The 16,359-nt window shown below is 38.6% G+C and overlaps 2 protein-coding genes across 2 annotated transcripts in view; both read right to left on the bottom strand.

The window, feature by feature from the left end:
• LRRC39 (leucine rich repeat containing 39) overlaps nt 1-3,198 on the bottom strand; it is a 33,869-nt gene extending 30,671 nt beyond the window's left edge. Inside the window, exon 1 of the mRNA XM_023547414.2 lies at nt 2,648-3,198. The gene's annotated coding sequence lies outside the window, so the exon portion shown is untranslated. The remainder of the gene's footprint in view (nt 1-2,647) is intronic.
• Nucleotides 3,199-11,756: 8,558 nt separating this feature from the next.
• DBT (dihydrolipoamide branched chain transacylase E2) overlaps nt 11,757-16,359 on the bottom strand; it is an 81,852-nt gene continuing 77,249 nt past the window's right edge. The window contains exon 11 of the mRNA XM_023547413.2: nt 11,757-14,478. Within this exon, the coding sequence (XP_023403181.1) occupies nt 14,383-14,478 (96 nt within the window). The 3' untranslated portion in view covers nt 11,757-14,382. The remainder of the gene's footprint in view (nt 14,479-16,359) is intronic.

Below are 16,359 nucleotides of genomic sequence, written 5' to 3'. Positions count from 1 at the left end.
AAACAGTAAGACCTTCAACGAGATGGATTGACATAGTGCCTGCAGCAATGGGCTCAAACATAACAATGATTGTGAGGATAGTGCAGGCCTGGGCAGTGTTTTGTTTTGTTGTACATGGGATTGTTATGAGTCAAAACTAACTCGACACTACCTAACAATAACTACAACATAGATATATTTGTTTCACATTGAATATACATTTTTGCACTGAATACACACACACTATGTGTGTGTGTGTCTGAGTAGATTCCGACTCATAGCAACTCTATAGGACAGAGTAGAACTGTCCCATAGCGTTTCCTAGGCTGTAATCTTTACAGGAGCAGATCCCCAGGTCTTTTCTCCCACAGAGTGACTGGTGGGTTTGAATCACTGACCTTTTGTGCTCTTTTAAAATCTATCTATATGGGATCAAACTGACAACAGCAACTTGAAAGATTACATGGGAACCTAAGGGGGCAGTGGGTTTATGTTAATGCAGGAGAAACAACTCAGAAAAGGAGGTTAAGAATGGTTATACAACTTGAAGAATGTTTTCAATCTCAAGTGACTTGTACATGTTGAAATTGTTGAATTGGTGTATGTTTTGCTGTGTATATTCTCAGCAACAACAAAATAAAGTATTAATTTAAAAAAATCCAATTTACAAATTTTCCTTTTATGGGTTAATGCTTTGGCATCTAAGAATTCCTTGCCTAACCCCAGGTTACAAAGATTTTCTTTAGTTTTTTCCAAAAATTTTATAGTTTTAGGGTTTACATTTACGTCTAAGCCCAATTTTTGTTTATTTTTTGTACATGGTACAATGATAGAATACTTCAAAATCTTGTTTTATGTGTCAGTATTTTGTCCATTTGCTATTAATTTCTAATTTTACTGAATTTTAGTTGGCAAAGATATGCAGTCACTTTTGTAAAAATTTTATATGTATTTCAAAAGAATATGTATTTTCTATTTGAGTGTAAAATTACATAATTATGAATTAGATCGATTTTGTTAATTGGCTATTTAAATTCTTCATATATTTACATTATTTGATCTGCTGTCTTCTGAAGTAGGTAGGGCTAGTGCCATCCATCGATTATAGATCTGTTAACCCTTCCTTACATTTCTCTTAGTTTTAGCTTTATACAGTTCCGAATCATGTAGTTAAATATGTAAAGGTTCAAGATTCTTCGGTTATCTTAGTATTTCAATATGAAATCTCTTTATCCTACTTAATGTTTTTTACTTTCAACTGCATTTCACCTGATATTAATATTACCCCAAGTACTTTTTTTTCAGTGACTGTTTACTAGAATATTTTTTCCATCCCTTTATTTTCAACCTTACTGCATCTTTTTGTTTTAGAAGTGTCTCTCATCTAGGATATAGCTGAGTATGTTATAATTGTTTTTACGTAACCCTTATTATAAAAGGAGAATTTAATTCATTTATGTTTATTATGATTATTGGTGTACATATAGATATTTTCTATTTATCATAACATTTTATTGGTTGCTTTATTTTGTTGTGTTTTTTATTTCTTGCGTTTTGCTGAATTTATCAAATATTCTTTTCTTTCTCTCCTTACAGTATATATTCTTTCTTAAAAAATTCATTTCTTAAAAAAATTCTTATTGAAAAACAAATTCACATAATGCAGAAAAAGCAAAAACTGTATTTGATCCCAGCGAATTATCATTCCCTTCCCTAAATTCCTTACAATTTATTATATTAACTGCTTATGTAACCTTTTAGACCATTTAAAATGAATTTATGTGTATATCATCCTATTTTATTGTTGTAATATTTATTTTTAATTTTTTAAACACATATTCAAACTTATGTTAATTACAATTCCCACCCTAAATAAGAAAATATCATAACATACTTTTATGGTTCTTTCTCTGACTGCCATTTCTCATGTTGACATTAAAAATAATCCAATTTAAAAGTGAAAAAGAATTTGGGCTGATGGAGACACTCTAGAAGAAAGGCATAGTCCAAATATAAAGCCCACAAAATGTGGCATTTTTTTTAGCAGTAATAACTTCAAGTATTTGTTTATTAAACAATAAAAATATTTTAAATCCCAAGTCATATCTATACACATGTGTATAGGGTTGCTACGAGTCAGAATTGACTCGATGGGAATGGGCTTTATGTGTATTTTACTAGAATATATAGCTATGCTGAGATAGCTTTTCATTCTTTTGCTAATTAATTTCCTCATTTGCCGTTAAACTTTGGCCATCCATCAGTTTTCTTATGATATCCAATTTCCCTTCGAAGAAAACAAGTCAGTAATGATGTATGTATGTCTGCCTCCAGCAAGGTGTTCCCCACCTTGATTATTATCGAAGCAGAGGAGCACAGAGCATGGCAGTGAAGTAAGCACGGCAATGACATGACTGCTGATGTTGGCGTCCCAAAGTCAAAAGAAAGCAGAAGAAATACAAGCTCAGAAGAAAGGCTTCTTATTCTCAGGATATCTGTCTTCCAGAGGAGGACAATTTTATGAGTAGCTACAAGACCCCAAAGAAACATTTAAATTCAATTCCAAGTTTGGCTTTACATTCCAGCAGATAGAGACAGGTAAAGCCATCACCAACAATTAATTTATATGTGAAAAATAGAAAGAAAATATTTTTTGAAAAACACTTACCACTGCCGGTAGATGTAGAATCTGACATTCCCAAAGTGAGTGATTGTTAGCTAAGAGTGGATTACAGGGGGAATTCTTGTCCGTGTGGCTCTGAGTGATTAAAATCCTCAGTCAGACTGAAACCAAGCGAAATGTAATGTCAGCCCAGTTCTAATTTTAGTTCATGGACAAACCTGAGAATAGCAAGAATCACATGGGAGTTCTGTGTGAAGGATCAACTGACAATGTATGTGAGTGCATTCTGGAAACGGCAAAATGCTATATTGCAAGCGTTGTAAAGCTCTGAGGCACGCTGATTCCTCAGCGCCTGAAAAATATTTCCTATGGAAAGTCATCCCACTTTTCATGACTTACATATTTTAAGTATTTAATAGAATTTAATGAACCTGTTCCAATCGGAGAAACTTTTACACACGCTGATGTGTGATATAATAAAAACCCTACCTAGCAAACCATCCAAAAAAAAATCATTGCGGTCAAGTAGATTCTGACTCATAAGGCCAGAGTAGAGCTGTCCCATAGGGATTCCAAGGCTGTAATCTTTACAGGTGCAGACTGCCACATCATCCTCCCGCAGAGTGGTTGGTGGGTTCAAACCACCAAAATTTGGTTAGCAACCGAGCTCTTAACCACTGCGCCACCTAGCAAATCATAGATCTGCAAATATTTAATCTAAAGGCACAAACACTTACAGATAAAGTAAAAATGAAGGCATGGATAAGTATCCGTAATGGAGGAGCCCCAAACTTCTGCTATATCCTGGCTTTAACTCTAATTATCTCTCAACCTTTATAGAAAGGAGTTAAATCCAGATTCTTAAAAAATCATATGTTTATATTTTGAATTGGTAATAAATACCCATGCAACAAGAAGATAATGAGTCTTGCCTCTAGTTATTTTGTTCTTTTCTCTGAAGGTAATCACTATCGCCAGTTGTTTACGTGCCCTTGCATAGATGACCTGCGAATTTACTAGTATAAATATGACTATATTCTTCAAGGATGGTGGTGCAAATACTTAACATGCTCACCTGGAGCTGAGGTTGGAGATGCAAGTCTACTCAGAGGCACCCCGTAAGAAAGGCCTGGTGATCTCTTTCTTAAAATCAGCCATTGAAAACCTTATGGAGCACAGTTCTACTCTGACATACATGAGGTCTCCGTAAGTTAGAGTCAGCTCAACAGGAGCTGGTTTAACAGATTTTTATTGTCTTTAACTATGCACATATGTACTCACACACACGCAAAGTAGCACACCATCTACACTGTGCTGTACCATATTTTCTTCAGTTAGTATATCCTATAAATTTTTTCATATCAGTATATTTAGAGTTGCATCATTCTCTTAATGGCAACACAGTATTTCTAAAAAAAGGGGCCCAAACCCATTGCCCTCCAGTCAAGCCCAACTTGGGGATCCCATGTGTTACAGAGTAGAACTGCTCCACAGGGCTTTCTTGGCCTTTCTTCTGCGGTACTGCTGGGTGGATTCAAGGTGCCAACTTCTAGGTTAGTGCTTGAGCAGAAGCCAATTGTGCCACCCAGGGACCTTTTCTGTGTCTAGGTGTATCATAATTTATTTAGTCACTTGGACACTTAGGCAATTTTAGTGATCTTAAAAGTCTGATTATTCCATAGAAATGCTCTAGTGCTTCTACAGCAAGTAAGCTCAGTGAGTCATGGAACCTGCTCAGAGAGTCTTTTTATATTCTTTACTTATACAAAAAGGATTAGTAAAGAAGTCATAATCCAGTTAAACAACAGGCAAAGGACAAGAACAGACTCTTCACAAAAGAACACACATGAAGAGATGCTCACGATCACTAGCCATTACCAAAAACCCACTGCCATGAGTTGATTCTGACTCATAGCGACCGTATAGGACAGAGTGGAACTGCCCCATACGGTTTCCAAGGAGCACCTGGTGGATTCAAACTGCCAACCTTTTGGTTAGCAGCCATAGCTTCTAACCACTACACCATGAGGGTTCCCAATAGAGAGATGCAAGTCAAAACTACAATGAGAAACCATCTCACCCCAGTAATAATGGCCCTGATTTAAAAAAAACAAACAAACAGAAAACAAAAATGCTGGTGAGGTTGTAGGAAGATTGAAACTCTTACACACTGCTGATAGAAGCATAAAAAGTACCACTATGGAAAACGGTATGGCCTTCCTCAAAAAGCTAGACATAGAAATAGCAGATGTTCCAGCAACAGCCCTGCTATGTATTTATCCTAGAGAAATGACAGCCAAACATGAATAGACATATGCACACCTATGTTCATTGCATCATTATTCACAATAGCAAAAAGATAGAAAAACCCAAATACTCATCAATGGATGAATGGATAAACTGTGGTACATACACACAATGCAATACTATGCAATAAGAATAATGATGAATTCATGAAACATCTCACAACATGGATGAATCTGGAGGGCATTATGACACCCGAAATAAGTCAATCACAAAAGAACAAATACTATATGAGACCACAATTATAAAAAGTCAAGAAAAGGTTTACACACAGAAACATTCTCTGATGGTTATGGGGGGGAGGAAAATCACTAAATACATAGTTGATTTGTGTTAATTTTGGTGAAGGGAAAGGCAGTACACAATATGGTAGAAGTCAGCACAACATGACCAAGGCAAGAAATGGGGAACTCAGGCTGGCAACGGGGAGAGTGCTGATGTGTGGTGGGAATTGCAAACAATGGCATAGAACAATTTGTGTATAAATTACTGAAAGGGAAACTAATTTGCTATTAAACCTTCACCTAAAGCACAATAAAATAAATAAATAAAACCCCAAAATAAAAATAACTATTGAAACACTAAAAAAAAAAAGTCATGGCTAGAACCAAAACTCCTAATCTCCCTGTCCAGGTAGTTTGCACCATCCTATGCTACCTCCTTTAATAAGTTTTGTGTGTTTGTGTGTGTGTGTGATGAAAATATACATAACAAAAACATACAATTCAACAATTTCTACATGTACAATTCAGTGACATTGGGTACATCCTACTACTTGTGCAACTATTGTCACTGTCTTTCTCCGAATTATCTCATCACCATTAACATATACTCAATGTACCCTAAGCAAAAATTTCTTCTTTCCCCCTCCCTCCTATCCCTGGTTACCACGAATAATTTTTGGTTTCTATTTTTATATATTTGCTTATTTCATGTAAGTTAGGCCATACAGTGTTTGTCCTTCTGTGACTGACTTATTTGACTTAATATAATGTTTTCTAGGTCCCTCCATGTTGTGACATGTATCAGGACTTCATTCCTCTTTATAATTGAGTGATATTCCATTGTATGTATATACTACATTTTGTTTATCCATCAGTCAACTGATGGACATTTCAGGTGTTTCCACCTTTTTGCTATTGTAAATAGTGCTGCAGTGAACATTGGTGTACCTGTGTCTGTTCATGTCGCTACTTTCAGGTCTTCTGGGTACATAAGAGTGGAATTGCTGGGTCATATGGTAGTCCTACGTTCATCTTTTTGAGAAACTGCCAAATCGTTTTCCACAGTGGCTGTATCAATTTACTTTCCTACAAGCAATGGATGAGGATTTATGTTTCTCTACAACCTCACCAACACCTATTGTTTTCCTTTTTTTAAAACATTGTCATTCTAATGAGGGTGGGATGGTATCATCTCATGGGTTTGATTCGCATCTTCCTAATGGCTAATGAAAGAAGCCCTGGTGGTGCAGTGGTTAAAGCGCTCTGCTACTAACCAAAAGGTCAGCAGTTCAAACCCACCAGCTCCTTGGGAGTAAGATATGAGAATCTGCTTCCGTAAAGATTACAATCTTGAAAACTCTATGGAGCAGTTCTACCCTGTCCTATAGGGTCACTATGAGTTGGAATCTACTGCAATGGGCTTTAATGGCTAATGATTTCGAGCATCTTTTCATGTGCTTGTTGCCTGTTTGAATATCCCGTTTAGTAAAATGTCTGTTTGAGTCCTCTGCCCATTTTTTGATTGGGTTGTTGGTCTTTTTGTTGTTAAGCTGTGGAAAAATTTTATAAATTTTGGATACTAGACCCTTATCCGGTGTATAAAACCAAACTCATTGCCGACTTGTCAATTCTGAGTCATAGTGACACTATAAGACAGCTTAGAACTGTCCCATAGGGTTTCCAAGGCCGTGTATCTTCATGGAAGCAGACTGCCACATCTTTCTCCTGCGGAGTGGCTGGTGGGTTCGCACCACCAATCTCTCGGTTAGCAGCCAATCACTTTAACCACTGGACCATCAGGGTCCCTTATCAGATATATGGTTCCCAAATATTTTCTGCCAATCTGTAGGCTGTCTTTTCACTTTTTTGATAAAGTCCTTGAATGCACAAGTCTTTAATAAGTTTTTAAGTCAAAACTGAGATTCAGGAAGGACTTTTGTTTAGTTTAAAAGAATACTAAATTATCACTTGGAAAACAATTTTGAGTTATTTCTGCCTTAGGCACTGTCTATAATTAAAGTTTAATTTTGACAGAATTATCACAAATTTCAAGGCATCTCTCTCTTCCCTCTCAGCAATTTATCTATCCTCCTATTTTCCATCCCTAAACCTAAGAGGAGAAACCCTGGCGGCGTAGTGGTTAAGTGCTACGTTTGCAAACCAAAGGGTCAGCAGTTCCAATCTGCCAGGCGCTCCTTGGAAACTCTATTGGGCAGTTCTACTCTGTCCTATGGGGTCGCTATGAGTCGGAATTGACTCGACGGTACTCGGTTTGGTTTTTGTTTTTTTAAACCTAAGAGGCAACACTGCAGAAAGTAAGACCAGCTGAGAAGTTGTTGCAGTGACTTACACTAGAGAAATTGCAGAGAAGATGGCGAAAAGTGAAAATATTCATGAGCTATTTGTGAGCTATTATAGTGAGAATCTTGTTGATTTTCAGGGACCTAGAGGATGAGAGAGAAGGAATAGACATGGTATTATGTAGTGAATATCTGTCATTACTGGCTACCCAAAATCTCTTGAACAACCTCTCATATTTTTAATAACCCCCCACATTGTGAATCCCACCATACCAAGGTAGAATTAAAAAGAGAAAGAAAGAAAGAAAAAATCCCAGCCTCCCTTGCTGCTGGACTGAGGAATGTGACTAAGGTTCTACTAATCATATACACCAACAAGGAGTTTGATTTAGAAGCAAAGACTGTGGCATCCATTTTTGCTGGCATGGGTAACAAAGGAAGCAGTATATTACTGGGTCCGTTTTGGCAGCAAGAGCTTCCTGACCACAGCAGACGCAGTTGGTTCTGGAGGCAGCAGCAGCAGCTCTAGGCCAACTCTGTGACAAGGCATACTTGCTCGGGAAGATTCTGTTATCTGTACCTAAGGACCTGACACACACAACCATTTGAACTCTTTCTTCTTATATTTCCAAATAATATCCTTATGCTCCTCCTTCTTCATACACCATTTATGGGCCTCCCACCTTGAAAGATGAGGGTTTTTGTGGTGTAAACCACCCAGTTAAGGTCGCGCTCTGAGTTGGAATCGACTCGACGGCACTGGGTTTGGTTTTTGGTTTTAAATCACCCAATTAGCCCAATACACTAGCTTTCCTCCTCTCCTCCCAGCATAGTTATATCACAATTTTGGTTATATCAGTAATTAGTGTTTGTTATGATTATGTAAACATTATCCATAGCTGAACTGAATAGCGGAAAGGATTACATTCCTTTTCTTGTATTTTTTTTTTTTTTTTGCTTAATTTTCTGTGTACCTATCACTAAATCTTTATGTACTTATATAGCTGAATATCCAGATCCCACTGTGTGTACTTTTCATTGACAAAACGGAGATAAAAAAGAGCTCCTTGTGAGCTTTCGTGAGGATTAAATGAGTTATTGTACCTAAGAGCACGAACAGTGCCTGAAAGTAGTAAGTACCCAATAAGTGTGAGATATTATTACTACTCTCCAACAGTAGGGAAACCCTGGTAGCATAGTGGTTAAGTGTTACGGCTGCTTACCAAAAGGTCAGCAGTTCGAATCCACCAGGTGCTCCTTGGAAACTCTATGGGGTAGTCCTGCTCTGTCCTGTAGGGTGGCTATGAGTTGGAATCAACTTGACGGCGATGAGTTTAGTTTTCCAACAGTACAGCCAAGGAGGTAGAAGATGCACAAAGGAAGGAGCTGGGTGTGAATGAGATTACTGTATGACCATAGGGCTTAGCTAACCCTGAAAAGGTGGTGGGCCCTTCTTTCTTCTGAGACAGAGTCAAGATTAAGGAGATTACGCAGTGGAGGGGAGGTAAAAGAGCTCACCTAAAGTGACTTCGCTCTTCTCCATGAAGTCTATATCTCATTTTAGGATATTGCGCAAATTATTTTATTCTCTCCTGTCGTTGTGTGTGTGCTTGTGAGCTGCTTGGAGCCCAGGTTTGCATTCTGAGGTTCCATGGGTGTATACTTCATTAGAACTCATGGCCTTGACCAGCATACAATTATGATGCTGTTGTTTAGAGGAAAACAAACAAACAAACCCAGGAGAGGGCCATGTGGAAGAGCTGCTAGCAGATGGTGTTAATTGATTGAATTGTGCCCTCTAAAAAGATATGTTGAAATAACACTAGTACCTGTGAATATGATCCTGTTTGGTTTTCTTTTGTTATGCTAATGAATTCATACCAGAATAGGGTGGGTCCCCTACCTAATCCCTTCTGAGTGGTTTATTATAAAAAAAAACATTCAGGTGAAGACACACACACAGGGGGAGACAGTAGATGGAGACAGATGCATCCACAAGCCCAGGACACCAAAGATTGCTGGCAACTATTAGAAGCTGAAAGAGACAAAGCAGAACCTCTCCCTAGACACAACACTCTAAATTTGAACTTTTAGCCTGCTGAACTGTGAGAAAATAAATTGCTATTCTTTAAAGCCACCTACTTGTGGTATATTTTTGTTACGGCAGACCTTAACAAACTAAGGTGGAGAGGATAAAAGTGCATTTAAAATATAATGTCTACTTTCTCCGACCAGCGCCTGATCTCTAAAATCTACATGATTCTGTCAAAACTCAACCACAAAAAGACAAACAACCCAATCAAGAAGTGGGCAAAGGATATGAACACACACTTCACTAAAGAAGATATTCAGGCAGCTAACAAATACATGAGAAAATGCTCTCGATCATTAGCCATTAGAGAAATGCAAATTAAAACTACAATGAGATTCCATCTCACTCCAACAAGGCTGGCATTAATCCAAAAAACACAAAACAATAAATGTTGGAGAGGCTGCGGAGAGATTGGAACTCTTATACACTGCTGGTGGGAATGTAAAATGGTACAACCACTTTGGAAATCTATCTGGCGTTATCTTAAACAGTTAGAAATGGAACTACCACACAACCCAGAAATCCCACTCCTCGGAATATACCCTAGAGAAACAAGAGCCTTCACACAAACAGATATATGCACACCCATGTTTATTGCAGCTCTGTTTACAATAGCAAAAAGCTGGAAGCAACACACAATGGAATACTACGCATCGATAAAGAACAGTGACGAATCTCTGAAACATTTCATAACATGGAGGAACCTGGAAGGCATTATGCTGAGCGAAATTAGTCAGAGGCAAAAGGACAAATATTGTATAAGACCACTATTATAAGATCTTGAGAAACACTATAAACTGAGAAAAACACATACTTTTGTGGTTACGAGGGGGGGAGGGAGGGAGGGAGGGAGGGAGAGGGTTTTTTATTGATTAATTAGTAGATAAGAACTGCTTTAGGTGAAGGGAAAGACAACACTCAATACATGGAAGGTCAGCTCAATTGGACTGGACCAAAAGCAAAGAAGTTTCCAGGATAAACTGAATGCTTCAAAGGTCAGCGGAGCAAGGGCAGGGGTTTGGGGACCATGGTTTAAGGGGACTTCTAAGTCAATTGGCAAAATAATTCTGTTATGAAAACATTCTGCATCCCACTTGGAAATGTGGCGTCTGGGGTCTTAAATGCTAACAAGCGGCCATCTAAGAAGCAACAATTGGTCTCAACTCACCTGGATCAAAGAAGAATGAAGAACACCAAGGTCACACGACAACTAAGAGCCCAAGAGACAGAAAGGGCCACATGAACCAGAGACTTACATCATCCTGAGACCAGAAGAACTAGTTGGTGCCCGGCCACAATCGATGACTGCCCTGACAGGGAGCACAACAGAGAACCCCTGAGGGAGCAGGAGATCAGTGGGATGCAGACCCCAAATTCGCATAAAAAGACCAGACTTAATGACTAGAGACTAGAGGAATCCCAGCGGTCATGGTCCCCAAACCTTCTGTTGGCCCAGGACAGGAACCATCCCCGAAGACAACTCATCAGACATGAAAGGGACTGGACAGTGGGTGGGAGAGAGATGCTGATGAAGAGTGAGCTAATTATATCAGGTGGACACTTGAGATTGTGTTGGCATCTCCTGTCTGGAGGGGGGATGGGAGGATAGAGAGAGTTGGAAGCTGGCAAAATTGTCACGAAAGGAGAGACTGGAAGGGCTGACTCATTAGGGGGAGAGCAAGTGGGAGTACGGAGTAAGATGTATGTAAACTTAAATGTGACAGACTGACTTGATTTGTAAATGTTCACTTGAAGCTCAATAAAAGTTAATAAAAAAAAAAATATATATATATATAACGTCTACTCTCCTGGTTAAAGGAGCCTGATGGCACAGTGGTTAAGTACTCAGCTGCTAACCGAAAGGTCAGTAGTTTGAATCCACCAGCTGCTCCACGGGAGAAAGATGTGGCAGTTTGCTCCTGTAAAAATTATAGCCTTGGAAACCCTATGGGGCAGTTCTACTCTGTCCTATAGGGTCACTATGAGTCAGAATCGACTCAACAGCAATGGGTTTACTCCCCTGGTTACGACAAAATTAACATTCTCCTTAACTATGATTTGGAAAATGTAGAAAAACATAAAGACAAAACTTAAAATCACTCATAATCTGCCACAGTGATGAACCCTGTTAACATTTTGATGAGTTTTCTTCCATAATCAGTATTGAGATCATATTATATATACAGGTTTATAACTTTTTCTTTCTTGTAACGTGGTATCATGCACAATTTCTCACACCACTAAAAATTCTTTCAAAGGGTTATTTTTAATATGAGTTGGAATCAACTCAAGGAGTTTGGTTTGGTTTGGTTTTTTATGGCCCATCAATGGAAATTCACAGTTTTTTTAACTCTTCTTTTTCTATTTTAGGCACTGAGGTTGCTTCTGGTTTTTCACTGTTACAAATAACACTGAGATCAATAGTCTTGCCCACAGGTATTTGATCACATTCCTGTTTCACTTAACTGTTTGTGCCACCCAGGGACTCCTTCACTCCAGCATAAGCCTAACCCGTTCTGACCATGACATGAATTTTACTAAGCACTCTGCCTCCAGTATCTCACTTAATCTTTACATCACCCTGTTAGGTAAGCAATATGTCATCTGCAAACAAAATGCAAATGAGCAACTCATAATTTTTCTGATGAATGAAGCGGTTGCCATAGTTTTTCCTGATATATATAGTTCTCACATGAAATATAGAACCTAAACAGTAGTCGTCAGAATATTATGGAAGCTTCCTGGGGCAATTTAAACCTAAAATCAGATGAACCCAGAATAAAAGCCGTGATACTCTTGCTTCAAAAGAAAAAAAAAAACCCCTTGCACATCCACCAAATAATGACACAGAAATAGCACTGGGATTCCTACATACCAAATGACGTATTTTTGGCTACCTAATTTAACAAATTAAAAGATTTGTTGCCTTTATTTTTATGCTTCACTTACTAATTCTACAGAAATAAAAATTATGCTGAGTTTAAAACACTCCCACTTAATAATTCTGGGTGAATTATTTAAGACTTTGCTTCTAGGCTATTGACCCAACTTTTATGGCACAAGCAGTTAAGTGCTGGGTTGGCAATTCGATCCCATCCAGAGACACCTCAGAAGAAAGGGCTGGCACTCTGCTTCCAAAAGGTCACAGCCATGAAAACCCTATAGAGGGCAGTTCTATTCTGAAACACATGGGGCACCATGAGTCAGAGTCAACTTGAGGGGAACTGCTGTTGTTGTGGTTTTTTGGGAAGGACATTTTACACTCACCATTTCAAAAGGCGACTACATTTGGAAACAGATAGACAGTTGTACAACGTGGTGAATGTCTGTCACTGAACCGTATACTTAAGACCAGTTGAAACAGTAATTTAAAAAAAAGAAAGAAAAATCTTGTCCACACACACACAAAAAAGACAACTACAAGAATTGGTTTTTCCCAAATATGCAGAATTTTTAATATCTGGTGAAAGTGAACATGCCCATAATTTTTACTGTATTTAGAAAGTATTACAACCAAAATGAAACATACAAATAACACCATTCTACTAAGATTAGAATGCATCGCCTTTATGTATTGATGTTTTCAATATACATGAAAATAGTAGAAAAGAAAGGGCAGCCAAGGACAGTGGCAGTTTTTAAAATTATGCTGTCTCTGTGACAGTCTGTCCTGCTCTGTCTAAGCAACACTTGAACCAAAGGTGATCGTCTAATTTTGCGCCAGCAACACATTGGGACCAAGGCCAGGTTCTCGGGCAACTTAGAGAAACTCTTGGTTTGCAGAGTTGTCAGTGTGGTGACATCTCATTGAAACTTCTCTCCGTTGCATTTAAATATCTAATGTTTCAAATTGTTAGTCATGTTTCTATTTATATGAATAGAAACATGCAGTGTAATTTCCTTTAACTGAGTTACACCTGCCATCAACTTGGTTAACTTGCCTTTGCCACTGCAGTTTGAACTCTAACTGCATTTTGCCGAGAAATTAAATTGCTTGCTTTTCACAGCTGATTGCAGTCTTGCAATTTCTGTACAGACTTTATAATCTTGGACTTTTTGGACTTTTTATCACATTTTTAGCTCTACTGTGGCATTTTCTCACAGTAAACTTCTAGTTAAGTAGGTTTTCCCTTATTTAATCCAGTCCCATGCTTCTCTGGGGAGTGTGGATGGGTTGAGGCTCTGGCACCTGCCTGTTGGAAGAGACTCTGACCTCTGGTCAGGGTGAGATGAGCATCACCCCCTTTCTTTAACCATTCTGACTTTCCCCTTGTATCTAACAGGGGTTCAAACCCAATTGTTCCAGTCTGAACCCCTGTTAGGAATTTGCATTTCTAACAAGTTCCCAGGTGACGCTAATGATGCTGGTGAGGGACCAGTTCTGGGAACCACTAGTAGAGCAGTGGGTCTCCAAATTTATTATACATAAGAATCACCTGGGGATCTTGTTAAAATGTAGATTCTGATTCAGTATATCTAAGGTGGAAATGCAAATTCTCAGCAGGAGTTTGAACGGGAAAGAACCAGTTTGAAGCCCTGGTATCTAACCTTAGTTCTTTATGTCCTATCTGCTCTCATTCCTTCTCCCCTATCTCTTGTTGTGACCCATAACAGCTGTTCCCCATGCTTTGCATTGTAACATTCCAATGGTACTCAGTAAAAGCCTGATATAGATGGCCTCTTTATAATAGAACTGCAATTATTCTTGTCATGCTTCAATTGCCTTGTGGCTCTCCTCTGGACTGTCTCCAAATTCTCCTGCTCTTTTATCAAGCTGGGCCAAAGTTCTCTCACAAAGGTCTGACCAGCATATGAATCAGCTTGCAGTTAAAAGCCCTTCTGCTCAGTACTGGGACAGCCTTATAACGAATTCATTTTCATTTCCATTGAATTCTTAACTTGCAAACAGCAGGGATTCATGCCACCGTCAGTGTTCAGGTAAATGGGAATTCCCTTCTGTAATATAAAAGAGCCTGTGATTATTCTGATGGGATAACAATGCTAACATGAACCGTCTCAATCATAGCATAAATCAGAATTGACGTGGTCAGGTGAGATTTCACTGAAACGCGTGGTGACCTGGATATGCTAAAGAGTTGAAAATGAGTACCTAGAGTTCAGGAGAGAGGTTGGATTCGGGGAGACCTATTTTACAAGTCATCTGGGGCAATGGTGTTAAACAATGGAGCAAGTTATCAGGAAAAAGAGATGGAATTAATAATAGAGGGTAGAAAGTTTGGGTTTTGCAGGTGGAGACCCATTTCTTCTTCAGAAAAGGAAACAAAGAGTATTAAAATGCAGAGATTTAGATGTGAAAAGGAGAGAAATTAGAAAGCCTTGTGATGAATCACCTGGTTTTCTCAGCAGGCTAGAAATGAGGTTATCTGCTTAGTAGGCAGGGATGGGGGCACGTTTGAGTAGAACGTCAGGTTAACAGAAAAGACTTGGAACAGGCTCTGTGAAGAACGGTTGGGGCATTTGCCATAGGATTTGAAAGGAACCTGTTTCAGACTAATATAAGGACCCAGATCACTCCTAGAATGTGTCAGGTAAATTTAAAAGTGTCTTTTTTTTCTTTTGGTAAATATCCCTACAAAAGAAGCCCTGGTGGCCCAATGGTTAAGCATTCAGCTGCTAGCTCAGCTGCTAACCAAAAGGTTAGTGACTCAAACCCAAAAAAACCTGGCGACCTGCTCCCATAAAAGATTACAGCCTAGGAAACCCTTTGGCACAGTTCTACTCTGTCATAGAGGGTCACTATGAGTCGGAATCGACTCAACGACGTTCAACAACAACACCATAAACCATGGAATTCTGTACGTCTTATTTGACCATAGTATTGGACTTTGAAATTTTAACTTAGATTTTTCTCTTCTGCCATAATGAATGTGCCAGTATAAAACATCAAAGCAAGTGAATAGATTAATTTGCAACAAATTTTAAAAGATTACATGAATAGAGAATATTGAGGCTAGTAATATTTTTTACAACATTATTTGAATTGTCAATACTACATCACTTGAAGTTAGAGAATGAAATTACTCCTCATTAACACTGAATGTAAACTGAGAAGAAAACATAAATATTTGTTGTTCGAGAAATTTTAAAATATTGGAATCACAATAAGCAACCATGCAATTTAACACTATCTATATTTTCTTCACACTTCCCATTCTACCTTTCCAACCCTTCCCCATGCTCTCATTCTTCACACTTCCCATTCTACCTTTCCAACCCTTCCCCATGTTCTCAAAGAGCTCGCTTAGAAAACATCCAGAATTTAATGTGGGGTGGGACTGGAAAAGCAACATCTCACTTTATGTAACTGACCTGTTGGTTGGTTTTTAAAAAGTTCCCTAGAAATTCTACCAGATCCGCATTCTTAGTGCATGTGGTTGAATGGAACTGACTCTGACTCCCAGGCTCCAAAGGTGAGCGTAAGACTCAAGCTTGGTCAATCAGAGTATTGTGTACTCCTGCTAACATTCATGGCCATGTGCACCAAGCTAGACCAACTAAACTCTCCCAGGTATTTTTTTTTTTAGTAATTTTTATTGTGCTTTAAGTGAAAGTTTACAACTCAAGTCAGTCTGTCACACAAAAACTCATGTACACCTTGCTACACACTCCCAATTACTCTCCCCCTAATGAGACAGCCTGCTCTCTCCCTTCACTCTCTCTTTTTGTGTCCTTTTCACCAGCTTCTAACCCCCTCCACCCTCTCATCTTCCCTCCAGGCAGGAGATGCCAACATAGTCTCAAGTGTCCACCTGATCCAAGAAGCTCACTCCTCACCAGCATCCCTCTCCAACCCATTGTCCAGTCCAATCCATGTCT

This window comes from Loxodonta africana, chromosome 3 (genome assembly GCF_030014295.1).
Source record: "Loxodonta africana isolate mLoxAfr1 chromosome 3, mLoxAfr1.hap2, whole genome shotgun sequence".
Classification (NCBI taxonomy): domain Eukaryota; kingdom Metazoa; phylum Chordata; class Mammalia; order Proboscidea; family Elephantidae; genus Loxodonta; species Loxodonta africana.
The sequence above is the reverse complement of the archived record's forward strand: the minus strand, read 5'-3'. Positions and strand labels throughout refer to the sequence as shown.